Source organism: Mastigoproctus giganteus, chromosome 4 (assembly GCF_048544385.1).
Source record: "Mastigoproctus giganteus isolate SK-2022 chromosome 4, ASM4854438v1, whole genome shotgun sequence".
Taxonomy (NCBI): Eukaryota; Metazoa; Arthropoda; class Arachnida; order Uropygi; family Thelyphonidae; genus Mastigoproctus; species Mastigoproctus giganteus.
This window is the reverse complement of record NC_143578.1, coordinates 68524484-68542770: the sequence shown is the minus strand read 5'-3', so window position 1 is coordinate 68542770 and position 18287 is coordinate 68524484. Positions and strand designations below refer to the sequence as shown.

General features: G+C 34.9%; 1 protein-coding gene across 2 annotated transcripts in view; it reads left to right on the top strand.

Annotated features, from left to right (window-relative positions):
• Window positions 1-18287, top strand: part of LOC150086817 (reelin-like) — a 1004591-nt gene that overhangs the window by 707689 nt on the left and 278615 nt on the right. For both annotated transcript variants that reach the window (XM_090372773.1, XM_090372772.1), the window contains 3 exons: window positions 4251-4425; window positions 6821-7014; window positions 17194-17524. In XM_090372773.1, the coding sequence (XP_090228899.1) occupies window positions 4251-4425; window positions 6821-7014; window positions 17194-17524 (700 nt within the window). The remainder of the gene's footprint in view (window positions 1-4250; window positions 4426-6820; window positions 7015-17193; window positions 17525-18287) is intronic.

Genomic DNA, 18287 nt, shown 5'->3' with positions numbered 1-18287 from the left:
CAGGAATTGTCTGCTCCAACAGAAATAGCAAAGTCATTAGCTGAGTCATTCGCCAGTATATCAGCAGTGTCCATATACAGCCAAACCTTACAAAAAATTAAGGCATCTGCAGAACAACTTAAAGTAAACTTTTATACTAAGCTATCTCACCCATACAATCAGCCATTCACTCTAAAGGAAATTTTGGAGTCTCTCAATAAAACATTAAGTACTGCCGCAGGTCCGGATGAAGTATGCTATATAATGTTAAAAAAGTTAAATAACAACGCAATAAGTTCCCCGTTGAAATTCTACCACCGAATATATTTAGAAAATACTTATCCGCATTCGTGACAATTGTACTGGCTTTTCTGAGGCCGGGTAAGGATCATACCATACCGCATAATTACAGGCCAATATCACTGACTAGCTGTTTAGGCAAAGTCTTAGAAAAAATAATCCATAGGCAGCTAACGTGGTTTTTGAAAACAAACAATCTGCTAAACTGAAACCAATATGGATTTCGGATGTTTTAGATGTGATGATTAAAGCAGAAGCAAACATCCGCAATGTTTTCATAAGGAGACAACATATGGTTATGGTCAATCTTGATATTGAGAATGCCTTTAATACCACTTGGTGATATGGTATCCTCCAGGACCTTCATTTTTTTGGTCTGAGGGGACAGTTACCCCAATTTATACAAAACTTCCTACACCACAGAATGTTTCAGGTTAGATATAGGAGCAATGTATCCAAATCATTTGAACAAGAGGACTTGTTCAAACGATTTGGAATAGTGTTGCACTCAGGATGGAACCACAGGGTTCCATCCTGAGTGCAACACTATTCACAATAAGAATTACAAATGTGACACGAGACATACCAAAAACAGTTGAATCATATATGTTTGCTGATGACCTCATTATCTCTTATCAGTCACAAACCATGAATGCCATTGAAAGGCAACTTTAACTATCCATAGTCAGAATAGAATCACAGGTGCAACAGAATGGCTATTCCTTAGCAGAAAATGAATCAACTGCAATTTGTTTCTGTAAAATACATCCAGATCCTGAAATATATTTAAAAAACAACCTGATTCCTCTTACCAATAATTTTTGTTTATTGAGTTTATATCTAGACAGTAAACTTAATTTTTCCAATCACATAGCCTACCTTAGAACGCCTGTCTAAAGAAAATAAACATCTTAAGAGCTGTCTCCTCTAACTCCTTAGGTGCTGATAGACACTCCCTCTCACATCTTTATAAAACTTTAATCCAGTCTCGCTTAGATTATGGATCACCTGTCTATGACTCTGCTAGAAACAGTTCCTTGTTACATCTGAATACTATTCAACATAGTGCCCTAAGGATAGCCACTGGAGCCTTCAGAATGTCTCCAGTCCACAGCCTGTATATTGAGACAAATGGATTCCCATTGAACCTCAGATGAAAATCCTTACTATGTAGTTATGCTGCAAAAATTAAAAGTATTCCATCTCATCCTAGCTGGGAATACCTGTTTGACCCTCAGTATGTAATGTCAAGACAAGTAGTTAAGACACAGCATGGGTTTGTTAAAGGGAGGTCTTGTCTGACCAATTTGATTGGATACTATGATGTGGTCACAAAGGAACTGAATGCCAAAAATAATTTTGATATCATATACTTGGATTTCAGGAAAGCTTTTGATACTGTTGCACATGGAAGCCTGCTGTACAAATTGGAGAAGTATGGTATTAAGGGTAAATTGCTACAATGGATAAAGGGATGGTTGAGTGGGAGACAACAGAGAGTGATAATCAATGGACAGTGCTCTTCATGAACATATGTTATTAGTGTAGTTCCCCATGGTTTGGTGATGGGCCTATTGTTGTTTTGTGTATTCATCAATGATATTGATGACGGTATATCAGTATTAATGTCCAAGTTTGCATAAGATACAAAGGTTAGCAGGGTTATTAGTGACAGTAAAGTCAGTATGCTACTCTATCTGTATCTAGATATGTTGGGCAAACGGGCTGAAAAGTGGCAACTGAAGTTTAACATTGACAAATGCAAAGTACTGCATATGGGTAGCAATAACCCAAGAGAAACGTACCAACTGTGTGGTACTACACTCAGGGAAGTTGAAAGTGAAAAAGACCTGGAGGTAATTGTGCAGTCAAATATGAAGTTCCCTGAGCAGTGCAGATGGGATGCCAGGGCAGGTCATGGAGTCTTCTCAATGATATATAAGAATTTTGCTAGCAGGGACAGGGAAGTCATTATCCCGTTATACAAGGCAATGGTCATGCCACACCTAGAGTACTGCATACAGGTTTGGAGGCCTCATTTTAGGAAGGATGTAGAGTTGCTAGTAAAGAAGGACAACAAGATTGGTGAGGAGAACAAAGGGATGCTCTTAACAAGAATGGCTTAAGTTATGCAAGTTGCAGTGCCTGGAGAGCAGGCACTTGTTGATATGTATAAGGCCTTGAATGGGATGAGCAAGCTGAATTCTGATGGGATTCTTCCTTTTGCTCAGATTAAGAACCTAAGGGGGCATAGATTCAAATTGAGGAAAGACAGTTATAGAATAGATGTGCAGAAATTTGCCTTTAGCCAGTGGGTAGTTGATTGGTGGAACAGACTTCCATCTTTTGTTGTGGAAGCTGATAGCCTAAATAAATTTAAGGCTGAGCTGGACGGGCATTTGGAACGAATGGAGGGGTGAAATGGGAGGATTTTTTTTTTTTTTTTTTTGGCTGATGCTGCATAAGCTTGCTTCCTTGTATCGATGCCTCTACTAATGCTAATATCAAACATCCAACCAGGTCACCTTCTGCTGAATCGCTGGGCATGTCGGCATCCCAGGTAATGAAAGTGCAGATTGTGCTGCTAAACATTCTAACAGTGGATCATTCTACCATCTGAAAGTTCCATACACTGATTATAAATCCACTGTTAAAACAACATGTAGGTTTCAGTGGTCTGAACTGTGGCATACACAGGTGAGTAATGAACTATTTCAGCTTAAAAAAGAACCTCAGCTGTATACTTCTAGTTTCAGGAAAAACAGGCAAGGAGTAATTTTGGCCAGACTCCCTATTGGTTACTCTTATACAACTCATCTATTCTTGCTTATGAGAGAAAACTCACCTCAATGTTTTTTCTGTCAGACCCAGCTAACAATCAAATATATCCTAACAGAATGCCCTAAATACTCAAGTAACCGGAAATCCATTTTTTTTCTCTATCCAATTTGCAGGAACCTTTAACTTTACTAACATACTTGGCAATAATGCAAATTTTGAACCACTATTTAAATACTTCAAAAGCATAAATATATATAATTGCTTCTGATAATCATGATATTAAAGACTCAGTCATAAGTTAATAATGAAATGGTAGAATATGACCTAGGAGGCCCTTGTGCCAAAAAACCCACAACAACAACCACAACTATCTTTTCTCCTTGTTTATCCCTTCTGCCTATGTTCTTTGGAACAACCTTCCTTCACATGTATTTCCCCTGAATTACAATATACAGAAATTCAAGTCTAATGTGAGCAAGCATCTTTGCATTCTCAACCTTCAATCCATCCCTGATACTAAGGTACTATAATTTCTAATGCCCTTTGCATTTGTGGGTTTCATAATAATAATAATAATAATAATAATAATAATAAGAATAATAATAATAATAAAAAAACACCTCCAGATATGTATCAGTTTTTCTGTATGGAGTGCTAAGAAAAAAAAAAGTTTATGCAAAATAATGAGACCAGTTAACAGGTCACATTCAAATGCTGCCAATGAAATCTATAATAATTATCCATTAACTTTTGAGAGTTTCTGTGTCTGTTTTATGATAATGCTGAACATCGCAGCCTAAACTTTTGCTTATATATAGATTATGCTGTTAGATAGATATACATTATATATAAAAGTCATTATATATAAAAGTAATTGAAAAAATACCAACATTTTTGATAAAAAAATTAATTTATCCATAATTTGTAAAAATACTGATGCTTTCATCAAATTATGTTGTCTCTGAAAAGTAGGAAATGACATCACAAAACTTGGTACTGTTATCTCTGGTAATTAAGGCTTAAAAAAGTCAACAATTTTTATCTAAAAATTGCCTTTCATATCATTCCCTCGAGTTATTCGGTAGATCAACAAAACACTGTATATTTTTTAAAATATTACCCTGTACGTTTTTTAAAATATTATCTCTCATAAAATAATTCTTTTTAAAAAAACTGCATATTGTTATCAGATGTGATGATGGATGGCATGGTACTTTGTGTGAAAATCCAAAGTCTCAGCTTTCTAGAGAAGTAAGGGATACTTTTTCTCATAACCCATCTTCTTCATGGCTGATGATTACTGGTGGAGTAATTTCTGATCTCTGTGGACCTGTAGCTTCTGGATCATCATTGCATTTTTATGGGGTAAACAAGTTTTTTAATTGTTTTTAAATTGATAATTGCTTAGTAGCATAATCACTTTCACGAAATCAGTATATAATATGTAACAAAATTTTTTATGTATTTTATAAATTTGTGTAGACTAAATAATAATTTTTACTGTTTTGAACATGTTAAAAATAGTTTTTAGCATGGTTTAAACTCGTTCATAAGGGGGGTGATCAACTTTCAGTTATTGACAAGTTTCTACTTTTTCAGGCTACTTTTAAATAAACAGCATCTCTCCCCTCCCCCATTTATATTTATATTTCGATTCAAATATGGTTCCATTAGTCTTAAGACAGCATATTCAGAAAGTGGTTGACTAGGTAGATGCATATCGTCTTTCCCCAAATAAGGAAAGCTTTCGATAAATATTTTGAATTTGTTTCAGCTGCCAACCAAAACTTTATACCAAATTTGTTTGGTTATTTTTGGCATATACTGGATGAATCAGCATCTAGCTTTTGCTGGATAACTGGAAATAGCTGCAAATCTATTGTAATGTTTGCTCCAAATGTATTATCAAGCTTTACAGTTGGAAATAAATTTGCACCATATTTCTGAAGCAATCAAATTGACTGCTTTGGTGGTTTTAGGTATAGAGCTAAAATTTAAAAGAAAAATGCATGCAAAATTATTTGCAATTGGGCATGCTGTAAGTTAACGGAAAGTTAGGAAATGTCATGGACTCACACTTCTGTAGTTAAAAGGGCTGCAAAACTGCAATAATTTAAAGTAGTAGACAAATGGCCAAACTGACTGTCACATCAGTTCTAATTTTAATATTAACACATGGTAGAATATGTTCCTTCACCTTAATTATTTCACAGTGAATAACCATGACCCCTCTCCTTCAACAATTTAAAAAAAAAAAAAAAAAAGTTACTTGGTATTACATTACTTTCAAACAAATGGCATCATTGAGAGGTTACTCTGCCATTTGTTTGAAATACAGAAAGACTATGACAATCTGTTTCAGGACTTACTGGTCCTCTTTTAATTAGCAGGTGGTCTCTAGTGACAATTCCCTTAAAAACAGTGAAATAGTTTTCTGTGAGCTGTTTTTCTTTGAAAAATTTTTATAATAAATAATAGCTTTGAAATTATGAACTGTGAAATGCAGTTTGTCTTCTTCTGAACATTAAGACCTTTCATTACTAGGCAGTTTAAACTCTATTTTAAAAAAATCACAGAGAGGTCATGCAATACTTATAAGAAGTACAAGGAAGTCCTTGTGGCTTCTCATTATCAGAAAGCACCCTTTCCTTTCCCTAGAACTGCATGCAGACAAGCACTGACATTCGTCCTCCTTTTCCAGTACTTCACCCATGGTTCAAATGGTGCTCCAGGGTTTCCTCTCTGATGCTGTGTGCTTGTGACATTACATCTATTTGGTCATCCCCTCTGAAGAAAAATAATGGTGACCTCCAAGTTCCACTCACAATTTTAGAAATATTGTTGTAAAGAATAAAAGCAAGAGATTGGGGTGAGAACCTAGATAGTGTTTTGCACTGTGCTAGTAACGTGTATCTTTTGCAGTCATAATCTAACAACTCTTCTCATGAATGACATGGTTAAGTCTAATCATGAGGATAAATTACATTTCCTCATGATTAGACATTAACCATTATTTAATACATATTTATGGTAATTTTGATACCATAAGGAACAGAATACAAGATGAAAGTTTCTCTGCCATCTAAAGAAAAAAAATACTACCACTGTCTTGGACCATGGAAACAAAGATGTCTTTCAAGAAAGGTTATAAAATAGTTAATACAGCTTAGTTTCTTCTCTCTCTCTCTCTCTCTTTCTTATATATATATATATATATATATATATATATATATATATACACATGCATGCTTTGGCATGATAGCCATTTATCTATTATTGCCAGCATCCTACAATTAAGGAAATGTCTGCTCTATTCAAATATCAGCATCTCCTTGCACAAATCAATGCTACTTTATTGCTAATCAGATATCAATTTTCCATTGTGAGAACCATGTCTTATACATGTTTAGTTTGTTTATTTGTTTACTTATCTAAGTACATTCCTCAAAAAACTACATAACCAGACCTGAAAATGTAATAATGTTTTCTAACTAAACATCAATCATTGTATGTGGCATATTTTCTCTGAGTTCAGGGTTGCTAATTGGATAGCAAGTGAATGGCATAGTTCATGAATAAAAGGAACTCTAATCAGACATAGTATTTTTTCTTTTAATAACCTGTATAGATAAAACTGAAAGTTCCATAACATATATGATATTAAATCATATGATTAAAGTTTGCCCTTTAACAGAATTGTATTTCTTATGAATATACCTTTCTCAGAATAAATGTGTATATTTTAATAAATCTGTTTCAGTCATGTACAAGACAGCTGATCACTAAGGACCTTGACCTTCGCAATGCAACTATAGTTCATTTCTACTTTAAGTATGGCTGTATTTCACCACCATCATCGCCTGATCAATCTGTCTTTATTCAAATCTCTCTGAATGGTGGAATTATTTGGAACACCATTAAGGAACTTCCATTTAATCATTACCAGAGTTCTAGGTAAATATTAATGCAAATTTTAAATGATATTTTTGTTTTTGAATTTTACACATAAATATTACTTCATGGGTGGCGTATCAGCATTTATACTATATATACAGTAATAACCATAGTCCTACACAGATATTCAAAAGTTAATGTTGGTATTAATGTTTGTAGTGGAAAATGATGCAAGAAAGCAAACTTATACAGAATCAGCAAAAAAAAAAAAAAAAAAAAAACATTATCCACTATTTTCTCTAATAATTAGTAGACTAGACAAATTATGATTTTTCTAATCCTTCCTTAAATTTATTCAACTTACCCACTTCCACAACACCATATGGAAGTTTGTTCCAACAATCAGTTACCAGTGAGTACTCACTTCAAGATAATCCTTCATTATCAGCAAGAGGAAGGATTCTATCAGCATTGAGCTTACTGGGTCCCTTCAAGACCTTAAACACCTCAATTAGATCCCCTTTCAGGTGTCTAATCCCCAGATTTTGCAATTTGCAAAACTGAAACCCTTTCCTGGTAAAAGCACCCTTTTGCTCACCTTGCCAACTTTGTTGTTTTTCTCTGCACCTTTTCGAACAGATCTATGCCCTTCATAAAATGAGGATTCCAGACCTGTATGCAGTATTCAGGATGTGGCCAAACCATTGCCTTATACAATGGGATAATCATTTCCTTATTCCTGCTGGCAAAATTTCTGTATATAATTGACAAAACCAAGATGAAGTGTCCTGGCAAGCCTATCTGCACGAATCAGAGCCCTTCATGTCTGACTGCACAGTTATTCTCAGGTCTTTTTTATTCTCCACTTTTCATTTCTTTAGATTTTCAGCAACCTGAACAGAATCATTAGTAGTAGGCTATTAATATCTAGTCAACCAATGCAATTAATATGTGGTCAACCAATGCAGTTCATCCCTTTTCTTCTAGTGCTTATATGAGCCAAGAATTCTTTGTTGCTTTTCTTCACATTATATTCTAAAGGCTTCTCGTAATCTGCCTTAGCATGCTCAGTAACTTAATTGCAGACCAGTTTGTATTCACTGTAGGTGTGTCTCCTGATTATAATCATTCTGTGCATTGTTCTTCTCTTCTACTAGTTTCACCAGTTTATCTGACATTCATTTAAGTCTGAGCCTTGAACAGTATCTCTTAGTTGGTATAAAAAGTTTAATAGCTTCTGTGGTGACTTCCCTGAATGCTTCTCATTTATTTAGAAATTCCAATTATATCATCATCATCATTTGGTCCCACTGAAAAGAAAAACTGCCCAAGACTGTTGTCACCTTAACAAAAACAAAATCCCTTTCCTTTGTCATTGACAGTAGTTATACCTTTAAGTAAATCCCACATTTATAGACTGTGATCACTGCCTCCTGTTGGTTTCTTATCTAGATATGCTTAATGTGTGAAGAGTCATGATGATAATCACATCAAGAGTATTGCTTTCTCTTGTGCCTCTCTAACAGACTGTTGTAGAAAAAGGACATCCAGTAAATTTAGGAAATTCTGTTCCTTTGTGAATGACCAAACCCCAAGTTCCAGTAAATATCTGAAAAGTTAAAATCTCCCATTATAAGATATTCTTATTTACTGGTCCACTATATTTATAATGTGTATAGTTTTTCATTATATTCATCACAGCAATTTGGCCTATAATTTAATCCTATTTTTCTTTTGCTTATGTCATACCAAACTGACTCAGCATTACACTGACTACCTATGTAAACTACGTGCATTGCCTTAGATTTTATGTTATGTGTTAAGTTCATAATTCATCCTCCCCTCCTGTCTTCTGGTTATCCTTTCTGTACACATTCTGTTTCTCATATACTCAGACATAGAGGATGCAAATCTTGCAAATCCTCTATGTCTGAGTGGCACCATTTTGATATCCCTATGAGTTAGCCAAAATTTCAAATTTGTCAAATTTATTTACTGTACTCCTAGCATTTATTTACTATACCCCTAATATATAAGCAAGTATATGTGCATCTGTTTTTGCTCCTTGTAACCTTAACACAGCCCATATATTGACTTTTCTCATGCAGATCTCCCTCTGCAGCACCCTTCACACCTTGCTTTTCAGACTTTCACATATTCCAATAGAAGAATCACAAAAATTAATTTCACCTCTGCTTGCAGCTGCCATTAAACTATTAGTCTGAGCAGTAGTGCTGTGACTCTATATACCACTAGTAGGCAAAATAAAAGTTTCTGCCCTAAATGTTTAATAATGATAAACTTAACCAATCAGTTTAATAATGATAAACTTAAAAAAAAAAAAAAAATTGCCATCTTCCTGAATTGCCACCAACAGGCAATGCCTGCTTCGCCTACCTACTTGCAGTGGCTCTTAATCTGATTATTCTCTACCTGCCTTCCCCAAACTATCAGTTTTCAGATTCATCTAATACTGCTTTGATAGCATCAGCAAATACTTTTGCACCCATATTTAAGTGTATCCCATTCATGTAAAAATTATTCTCTCATATTAACAAACACAAACCATGCTGATTAAAATTAAAAGCCTCACAAGCTTTACATAATTGCTCCAGAACCAAATTGATTGACAAGGCTCTCATCACATATCCCCCTGTCATATCTAGGCAAAATTCCAGACACTTTCAAATTTAATCCTGACTTGCCACTTTTTCTCAATGCTGCTCCTTACCTGTTAAATCCTTAGATCCCCTATTCTTAATATCATTAGTATCAATGTGTATAATATCACTTTTAATGTCTTTAAAAAATGATAACTGTTCCATAACATCATTAACTTTAGTGTCTGGTAGATATACCCTGATCATATTCCTCCTATCCTTTTTACACAGCATATATATCAGGTGTTAGTGTCACCAGTTCAGACAGGCTCATTTTTACTCACCAAACTGAAAATAGATTTCACAAATCTATCAATAGTTTATTAGCCACTAAGCAATGAGTATAAGTAATTTTTTTTAGCAAGTGAGCATAACTCAGCCAATATGCACCTGATAATATCTCATTTTGAGATTGAGTATATCAAACTTAATGTCCTTCTAAAATTTCTGCATATTATTGAAAATTAAAAATAAAAATTACTGTTCCTGTTCATGAATAATAGTGATCCTACATTAAGTAAAACAATATTAAGTTTATAAATATTATGGGAGGAGCTGCAGAAGAATGTTTAGGAAGATCCTGGTGTAACCAGACCTTTGTAAACATCTTAGATACCCTATGAGATTAAGATTCTGGTAGGAAAGAGCATGCAAGTCAGTTTGTATCTATTCTGGCATCAATCCACTAGTTAAGTCCTGTGTGTGGCATGTGTACTCCTTAATGGATGACATAATCATCCATTAAAAGAAGTCGCAAACCAGTAACATCTATAAAAGAATGAACATATGGTTTAAGGATTTTATCCCAGTAACTATGACTAATTAAATACCTACTTATAGAGATATAGAGGTCTGTGAAACCACTGATGATATTCCACTTTCTCCAGCTACTTTGTGTGTTACATATTCTGTGGCAAGTGTAGCATAGGTGTGTGTGTGTGTGTGTGTATGCACACACACACACATACATGTTATTTCTATTATGCAACACTTGATAGTCCATCAAAAATCAGTTTATAGGCTTAAATTCTGATTCATCTTTGAAGACCATGTGATATATCCTCCTTTGTCGGTGGGAAGGAGCAGCAGTGCGTAGCACACGCTTCTTGATTAAACCGGGGTTCGAGCCCATCACCACCAAATACGGAGGATGCAGAAAGGTCAGGGAATGACCATCGCATATCCCGGAGAAATATGGCTTAGTTGAAATATGGCTTAAAAACCAAATAACAAACAAACCTCCTCTGTCATTCCATATCAGGTATTAGTGTCATGAGTTCAGGCAGGCTCATTTTTACTTGCCATATTGAAAATAGATTTCACTATACAGTAAAATCCTGTTACTACAAGCTTCTCAATTGTACAATAAATCATATTGTTACCAAAATTTTGTTTAATGAATATCATTGAAAATTATTTTGAAAGAATCATTATTTTTTAAAATAAATTCTGCTGCATTTTTCTGATATACACTCAGTGATCACTGAATTATGATCACCTACCTAATACCGTGTTGGGCCACCATTTGCACCGATAACAACACTATTTACCTAGGCATTGACTCCACTGGATGTCTGAATATGTCCATAGGGATTAGCAGCCATGCTGCCTGAAAGGCTTTCCACAGTATCAGAATAGATGACAGTTGCATATCCATACACCTGACTTCCCATTTCAAAACAAGAAATTCAATTGGTGTTCAATTGGATTAAGGTCAGATGAATTTTTAGGCCAATCAAGATGGGTGATAACTGCACTGTGTTCCTCTAATCACTCATGCACAGTGTAGGCTCAATGACTCAACACACTATTGTCTTGGAATATCCCATTTCTGAGTGGGAAAAAAATGCAACATGGTCTCCTATGAGCTATCAGTAGACCTCACCAATAAAACGTTGGTCCATACACGCCCGATGTCCTAGTTCTTGCCAGAAAAGCGTGCATGTTCCATATTAAACAACCACTGCCACCTGCTTGGATAGTGGGCATAATGCATGGGTGTTGCACCACACAAAAGGCATACATCGGCATGTTACCCCAGGTATTTGGACTCATCTAACCAGCACACTTGTTTCTAGTCCTCCAGTGTTATAGACACCACTGCATTCACTGTTGATGATGATGATCAGTGGTGAGGAGAGGGTGTCTCTTGGGTTGTCTGCTGTGGAACCACATAGGTCTGAGCTTGCAGCATATTGTCATTTGTGATACTGTTCTTGCATTCCCCATATTGTATTGTAATGTCAATTGTCACACACTGAACTACTGTTCAGCCATACAATGTGTTGCACCTTTTGCTACCAAAAACATCCCCCTTGCGTAATTCTTTACAGTTCTCTCAGCGGGAGGTAGTTTGAACCATTTGACACCATTCTTTGAACACCTTAACCACAATGGGCTGTGAGCAAATGACAAAGCTCCCCGTTTCAATTTGGAAGCACCCAATGCATGAGCTCCCACAATCATACCCTTTTGAACCTCCATGATATTGTTACTACTTCCCATAATTGCTACTTTATCACTTTGATTTGCACAACGAGATGCAAATTATCACTGCTATACTGTACAAAGCTGTTCGGCATTTTAAACTGTGAGCTATGTGGATAGGGTGGTCATAATTCAGTGATCACTGAGGGTATATATAAGTAGTAATTTCTGCTTCATTTTATTTTATTTTATTTATTTATTAATAATAATAAATGTGCACAAAAGTTAAAATATTTTGTTTGCAGCACATTGTTTTGAAAATATATTTTATTTATACAAAAATTCTCACATTTAGAAATATGGTACAGTAGATAAAACTTATTACTGCTTTTCAAGTATTAATACATAATTTAGTTTTATTATTTAACTTTTTTTTTCTCCCATATTGTATTGATTTGAAAATTCAATTTTAGTGAAATTAAAAATGTGAGGGTACTCCAGAGGGTCAAAATAAAAACTGGCATAATCATTCAAAAAGAATAATTCAAATAGAAAATATATTAAAGGGTCATAGTGAATTCTTTTGTTGGATGTTTTAAAACTTAAATCTTTCTCTTCAAGCAAGAGAATGCTTCTATAGCTGTATTTGCAATATGGGCTACACATTGTCATTCATAACTTTCCAATATATATTGTTGTTGTCATTGTAATACATATTAGGCATAGAATAACCTTGAAAATAACTTATTGTATTGAATTTTTCATCAAAACTATTTTGTTCAACAGATTTACAAAGCACTAGTAATAAAGGAGGTCAACCAGGATCTATAAATCTTTTCATTATTGTGAAATTTCTTGTTGTAACAGGATTTTACTATCATATAAATCTATCTAGGATGTACACAATTTAAAAACACTGTGTACTGATATCTCATGTCCTTAGTTTCTATATAATGTTACCCACATATATAAGAAAATGCAGAGTGTTTGCATTTTAGTTGCTTAAAAATTGCTAGGTTGATGCCCCTGATATGAATACACTCCTGAATTTAGGAAATTTTGTTAATGCAGTTTGTATTTTTTTTATCGGTGCATTATCATAATAACTACCCCCCTTCCCACACACAAAAAGCATCTTTCATTATATAACTATATTTGCAAACCAAGTCACGACATTTATAGAAGAAAACAGAACATTTAAGATAGAAAAATAATTAATTATTATTTTGCTATCTTAACAGAAAATAATGATTTATTTATGGTAATGTCTTTAATTTATCTTTTTAATTTAATTTATATAAATAAATATCTATATAAATTAATATGAATGTATTCTTGAGATGGCTGTTGCCAGAAAAGTTTGTGTATTCATTATGATTATATACAGTAAACTCCCTTTATAACACTCCCACTCATGGTGCTCTTTTCCTCTGGTCTCATGATCTTTGAAGGGGGGGGGGGTTTCCATTTATGATGATTGCCTGCTTATAGTGTTCTTTGGGGCTTCAAAAGCACTATAATAGGGGTATACTGTACATATTAAATTAAGAACCATTATTTTTTGATACTGTGGTTCATAGTGGGGAACTTGCTGAACCCTGCAACTTGATTGTGGTTATGTGTGATAACTACGTGACCATTGCCAGTCATTTCCAAAATCGTCAATTAAAATTATTTATGGAAGAACTATTGAAAAAATTACTAATGGCAGCTATCTTTTCAGTGCATACTGAGAAAGTGGAATAGAAATTGTTTTGGTTAAATGTCTGTCCTCATAAAATGTTCATTTTCTTTGTTCTATACCTATAAAAAGAAATATAATTTCTAGAATCCATTTAGAATTGAGTACTTGTTTTGTATTTTACAGAGCGTTCTTAGTAAACTGCAATTATTTATGAAGTGTGCACTTTCACTAAAAACTGAATTTTATTAATTGTATTTTGTTGAAATTTTTAAGAGCTTTGTTGTGATTTTTACATTGATGAGAATAAATTATGGCCTTGAATGAAAGTAATTGAAGATACAGACAGCAATCAGAAATGGAATTTCAGTGAAATTCTAAATTGTTCTTAATTGTTCTACAATAAAAACATAAAATTTGCAAAAAATGTAAGCTAGGGATTTCTAAATCACTTTCATTGTATTTATACCTTCATGAGCTTTTAAAAAGAAAAAATTATAACTAATTTTTGAAAATTTCAGTAAGACTGATTTTTGAACACTGCATTATTAATCTTGTTTTTACATTTCAGCAATAACATAGCTTCCAAGTTTGTCCCTACCCAACACTATTGCCAGTAATAAAATCTAGTCATTGGATGCTTTCACAGTATACAACTATAAGAAAAACTATAATTTTTTAGCAAATAAAATATTAAAAACCATTGTATTTTGGGAAATATGATATATATATGTTTCCTAAAATTCAAATTTTAATAACTTTTAAAGCTGGAAAATGTAATTTTGCACATCCATATTGCTGTTTTCATAATCAGAAAGATAACCATTTTAAAAAATTTAAACTTCATTCTTTACAAGTAACAACAGTAACAGTATAGCAATAAATTCCTGGACCCTCCCCACTGGGAAATCTGAACACCTCCCATTGTGATCTTTAACAACCACATCAAGCTAGTCATTGGGTTTCCTCCTCTTAAGGTGGTGGACCTGGTAATATGAAGAAGAAGGGCTCTTTATTGCATACATGAGGCACACGCCATATACAACACCCTTCGTGGCTACAAGCCTACAGTTTCATATTTAGTTTTGCCACCAAAATATGACCACTGTTTTATGTCTTAAGATTTGTCCTTAATGAAAGTATATGCGAGGTGTGACAATAAAGTTTTGAGAATAATTTTGTTTCCGTCATAGTGGCCACACTGTAAACCGTTAAGTCCTCCCGCTATGTAGCCTGAACTCCCCCCACCTGCATGCAAAAGGTAAACATCGTCAGTTGTTTCAGTCATTGTACAAGTTGGTTCTTGTAAAGACGCATGTCAGTTGTGTGTTACTTGAAAAATCAAACACAATTTAGAGCAAAGAGTTGTGATAAAATTTTTGGTGAAAAGTGGCGAATTGTCAACGGATATTTATGAAAAGTTGACCAGAGTTTGTGGGTTGTTGTTTGTTATTTGGTTTTTAGGAGCATTAGCAATTAAGGCCATATTGCTCCGGGGATATGCGGTGGTCATTCCCTGAATTTTCTGCATCCTCCGTGTTTCATGGTCACGGGCTCGAACCCCGGTCTAATCAAGAAGCGTGTGCTACGCACTGCTGCTCATGCCCACCTGGCTACGGAGGCGCCAGAGTTTATGGAAATGATACCATGTCGAAACCATGTGTTTTCAGTTGGGCAAAACAGTTTCGAGAATTACATTGTTTGTTTGTTTCTTATTTGGTTTTTAGGAGCATTATTAACTAAAGCCATATTGCCCCTGGAATATGTGGTGGTCATTCCCTGACCTTTCCACATCATCCGCATTTGGTGATGACGGGCTCGAACCCCGGTCTAATCAAGAAGCATATGCTACGCACTGCTGCTTCTTCCCACCTGGTTACGGAGGCGCCTGAGAAGGACATGGATCCATCGAAGATGCTGAGTGTTCGGGGTGTCCTTCCATGACGAAAACATTGTTTGAGTGTGTGATCTTGTTTGAAGTGATAAGTGGTTAACCACAAGAATGATTGTTGAACTAAACATTAATCGGGAAAGTGTTAGAATAATTTTGACTGAAAATTTGTTGATGAGGAAAGTGTGCACAAAGCTGGTACCGAAAAACCTCTCTCGTGAGCAGAAAGAAATTCAGTTGCGACATTCTCAGGAGATGTTGGAAAGCATTGAAGATGTTCCAGATTTGCTTTCTTGCATGATTACAGGGGATGAACGCTGGGTATTTTCTTACAACCCTGAAACAAAAAGGCAAAGTCAACAATGGAAGGGAGCTTCCTCGCCAAGACCCAAAAAAGCAAGAATGTCAAAGTCAAAAGTGAAAACCATGTTAATTTGCTTTTTTGATTGAAAAGGAATCATCCACAAAGAGTTGTTCCACCTAATGTAACTGTCAATCGACAATTTTACCTTCAAGTTTTGGAAAGGCTTCACAAGTGAGTCAACCAGGTTCGACCTGAAATTGCTTCATTGTGGTGGCACCTCCGTAGCCAGGTGGGCAGGAGTGTAGCACATGCTTCTTGATCAGACTGGGGTTTGAGCCCGTGACCACCAAATATGGAGGATGCGGAAAGGTCAGGAAATGACCACCGCATATCCCTGGAGCAATATGGCCTTAGTTGCTAATGCTCCTAAAAACCAAAATAACAACAACAAGTCCATTGTGGATCAGGACAATGCTCCTGCACTTTCTGATTGTAGTGAGTGTTTTTAACTTCAAAATCGATCACAACATTGCAGCACCCTCTATATTCTCCTGATTTGTCTCCTTTTGTCTTCTTTTTATTTCCATGACTAAAAGGAGTCATGAAAGGAATGCATTTTCAGTCAGTTTCTGAAATTCAGAGTAATATAATGCAGGTATTAAAACAGATACCAGAAAGTGAGTAGCGGAAATGTGACGATCAATGTATCCTACGCTGGAATGCGTGTGTACAGTCTGAAGGAGACTACTTTGAAGGCGATGGCCTTACATCTGTATAATTTTCAAAAGAAAATTTTTAAATGAATTATTCTCGAAACTTTATTGTCACACCTCATATAGTCATTTTACCATTTATTTGGAAAATCCCTGGTTCAGATCCCTTCACTTGCAGGAGGGATATTTTTTTTAATGTCTTTTCATTTGACACTGCACTATTTCCAGATTTGTCATCTTGCAAATGTGCAGTTCTGGTACAATATAAAGAGATCTGTATTTTTCCCTTTATTGAAACAATATATCACTTTACTTACTGGAAAAAGCATTTTCCAGAAAAAAAGAAATTTTCACCATAAATGTTTAGGGTGAAAATTTTTCCTTCTCATGATTTATTGGAATTTCCGTATTTAATCATTTTTAATTGCTGTATAAACTTTTTAATTGTGAAACCTGCTCTTAAAAAAGTCAGAAATTTTGCAAATTGGAGTCTTTTATTCATCATATTGTGAAATATAATTTAGTTTGAATCAGATGATTCTTTTATTATTATTATTAATTAGGTATGTTGCAGTTGTGCTCCCATCCAAATTTTGCAAGGAAGGAGTACGCTTAAGATGGTGGCAAGCACATCATGATGGAAGAGCACATAGTGATTGGGCAATAGATAATGTTTTTATAGGTGGAAGTATAACAGCTCAAGATGTACTTTTAGATCTTACAGAAGGAAATTTCTTGACTGAATCCCAGTGGCTTTCATATGACAATATTAAAGAAGATCAGTATTGTAATAGCCAAAACTCAGTTGCTGTAGGAATTGCTACAACCACTGAAAATGCAACTTTAGAAACTATAGACATACATGTTAAGGAAGATTATGTACTAGAATTTTCAGTGAGTATGAATAAGAATTTTCTGTTATTTTTATTATCTTATGCATATTTAGAAATTTCAGAATTATATCATAATTCTCTAATTTAAAATTTTAAAATTTTTCTGTAATCACCAAAATTGATGCATTAGAATGTTCAGAATTATATCATAATTCTCTAATTTAAAATTTTTTAATTTTTCTGTAATCACAAAAATTGATGCATTTGGTCCTTGAGGTTGTCACAGACACCTCTCAGATATGCCAGACAAGATGTACTTGCTACCTGGGAGTCTAAAATGCTGATGGAACTAATATTCGGGTGACATTCAAGTCAAGTAGACCCAATTTCAGCGAAATCTGGATGGTCTGTGATAGCCAAATCCTCAGTTTGAACCTTCACGATGGTGGGACTGTTAGTAATCCTGGGTATAACCTCCATGCACAAGCACATTGAGTGACCACCCAGGTATGAACCAACGTAAGCAGGGGTCGAGGTGTGGTGCCCACAACACATGGAGGAATGCCGCCCCTCTGTGTTACCAGGCAATACTAGGTGCTAGATGATTCTCATCAACTGGTGCAATACCACACTTTGCTTATTGGAGGCTTGAAGTGGTGGAACCCATGTTTAGTCTCCAGAGGTAAGTTCCAGTCAACCCTTCCCCATCTCTTCCATCATGCAGTATGGCTGATGATTTTGAGGTTATGATGAACATCATGACAAGATCTAATCTTCTTTACATTTTGAGGATACAGCTCTAAAACAATGTTCCCAGGCTGGCC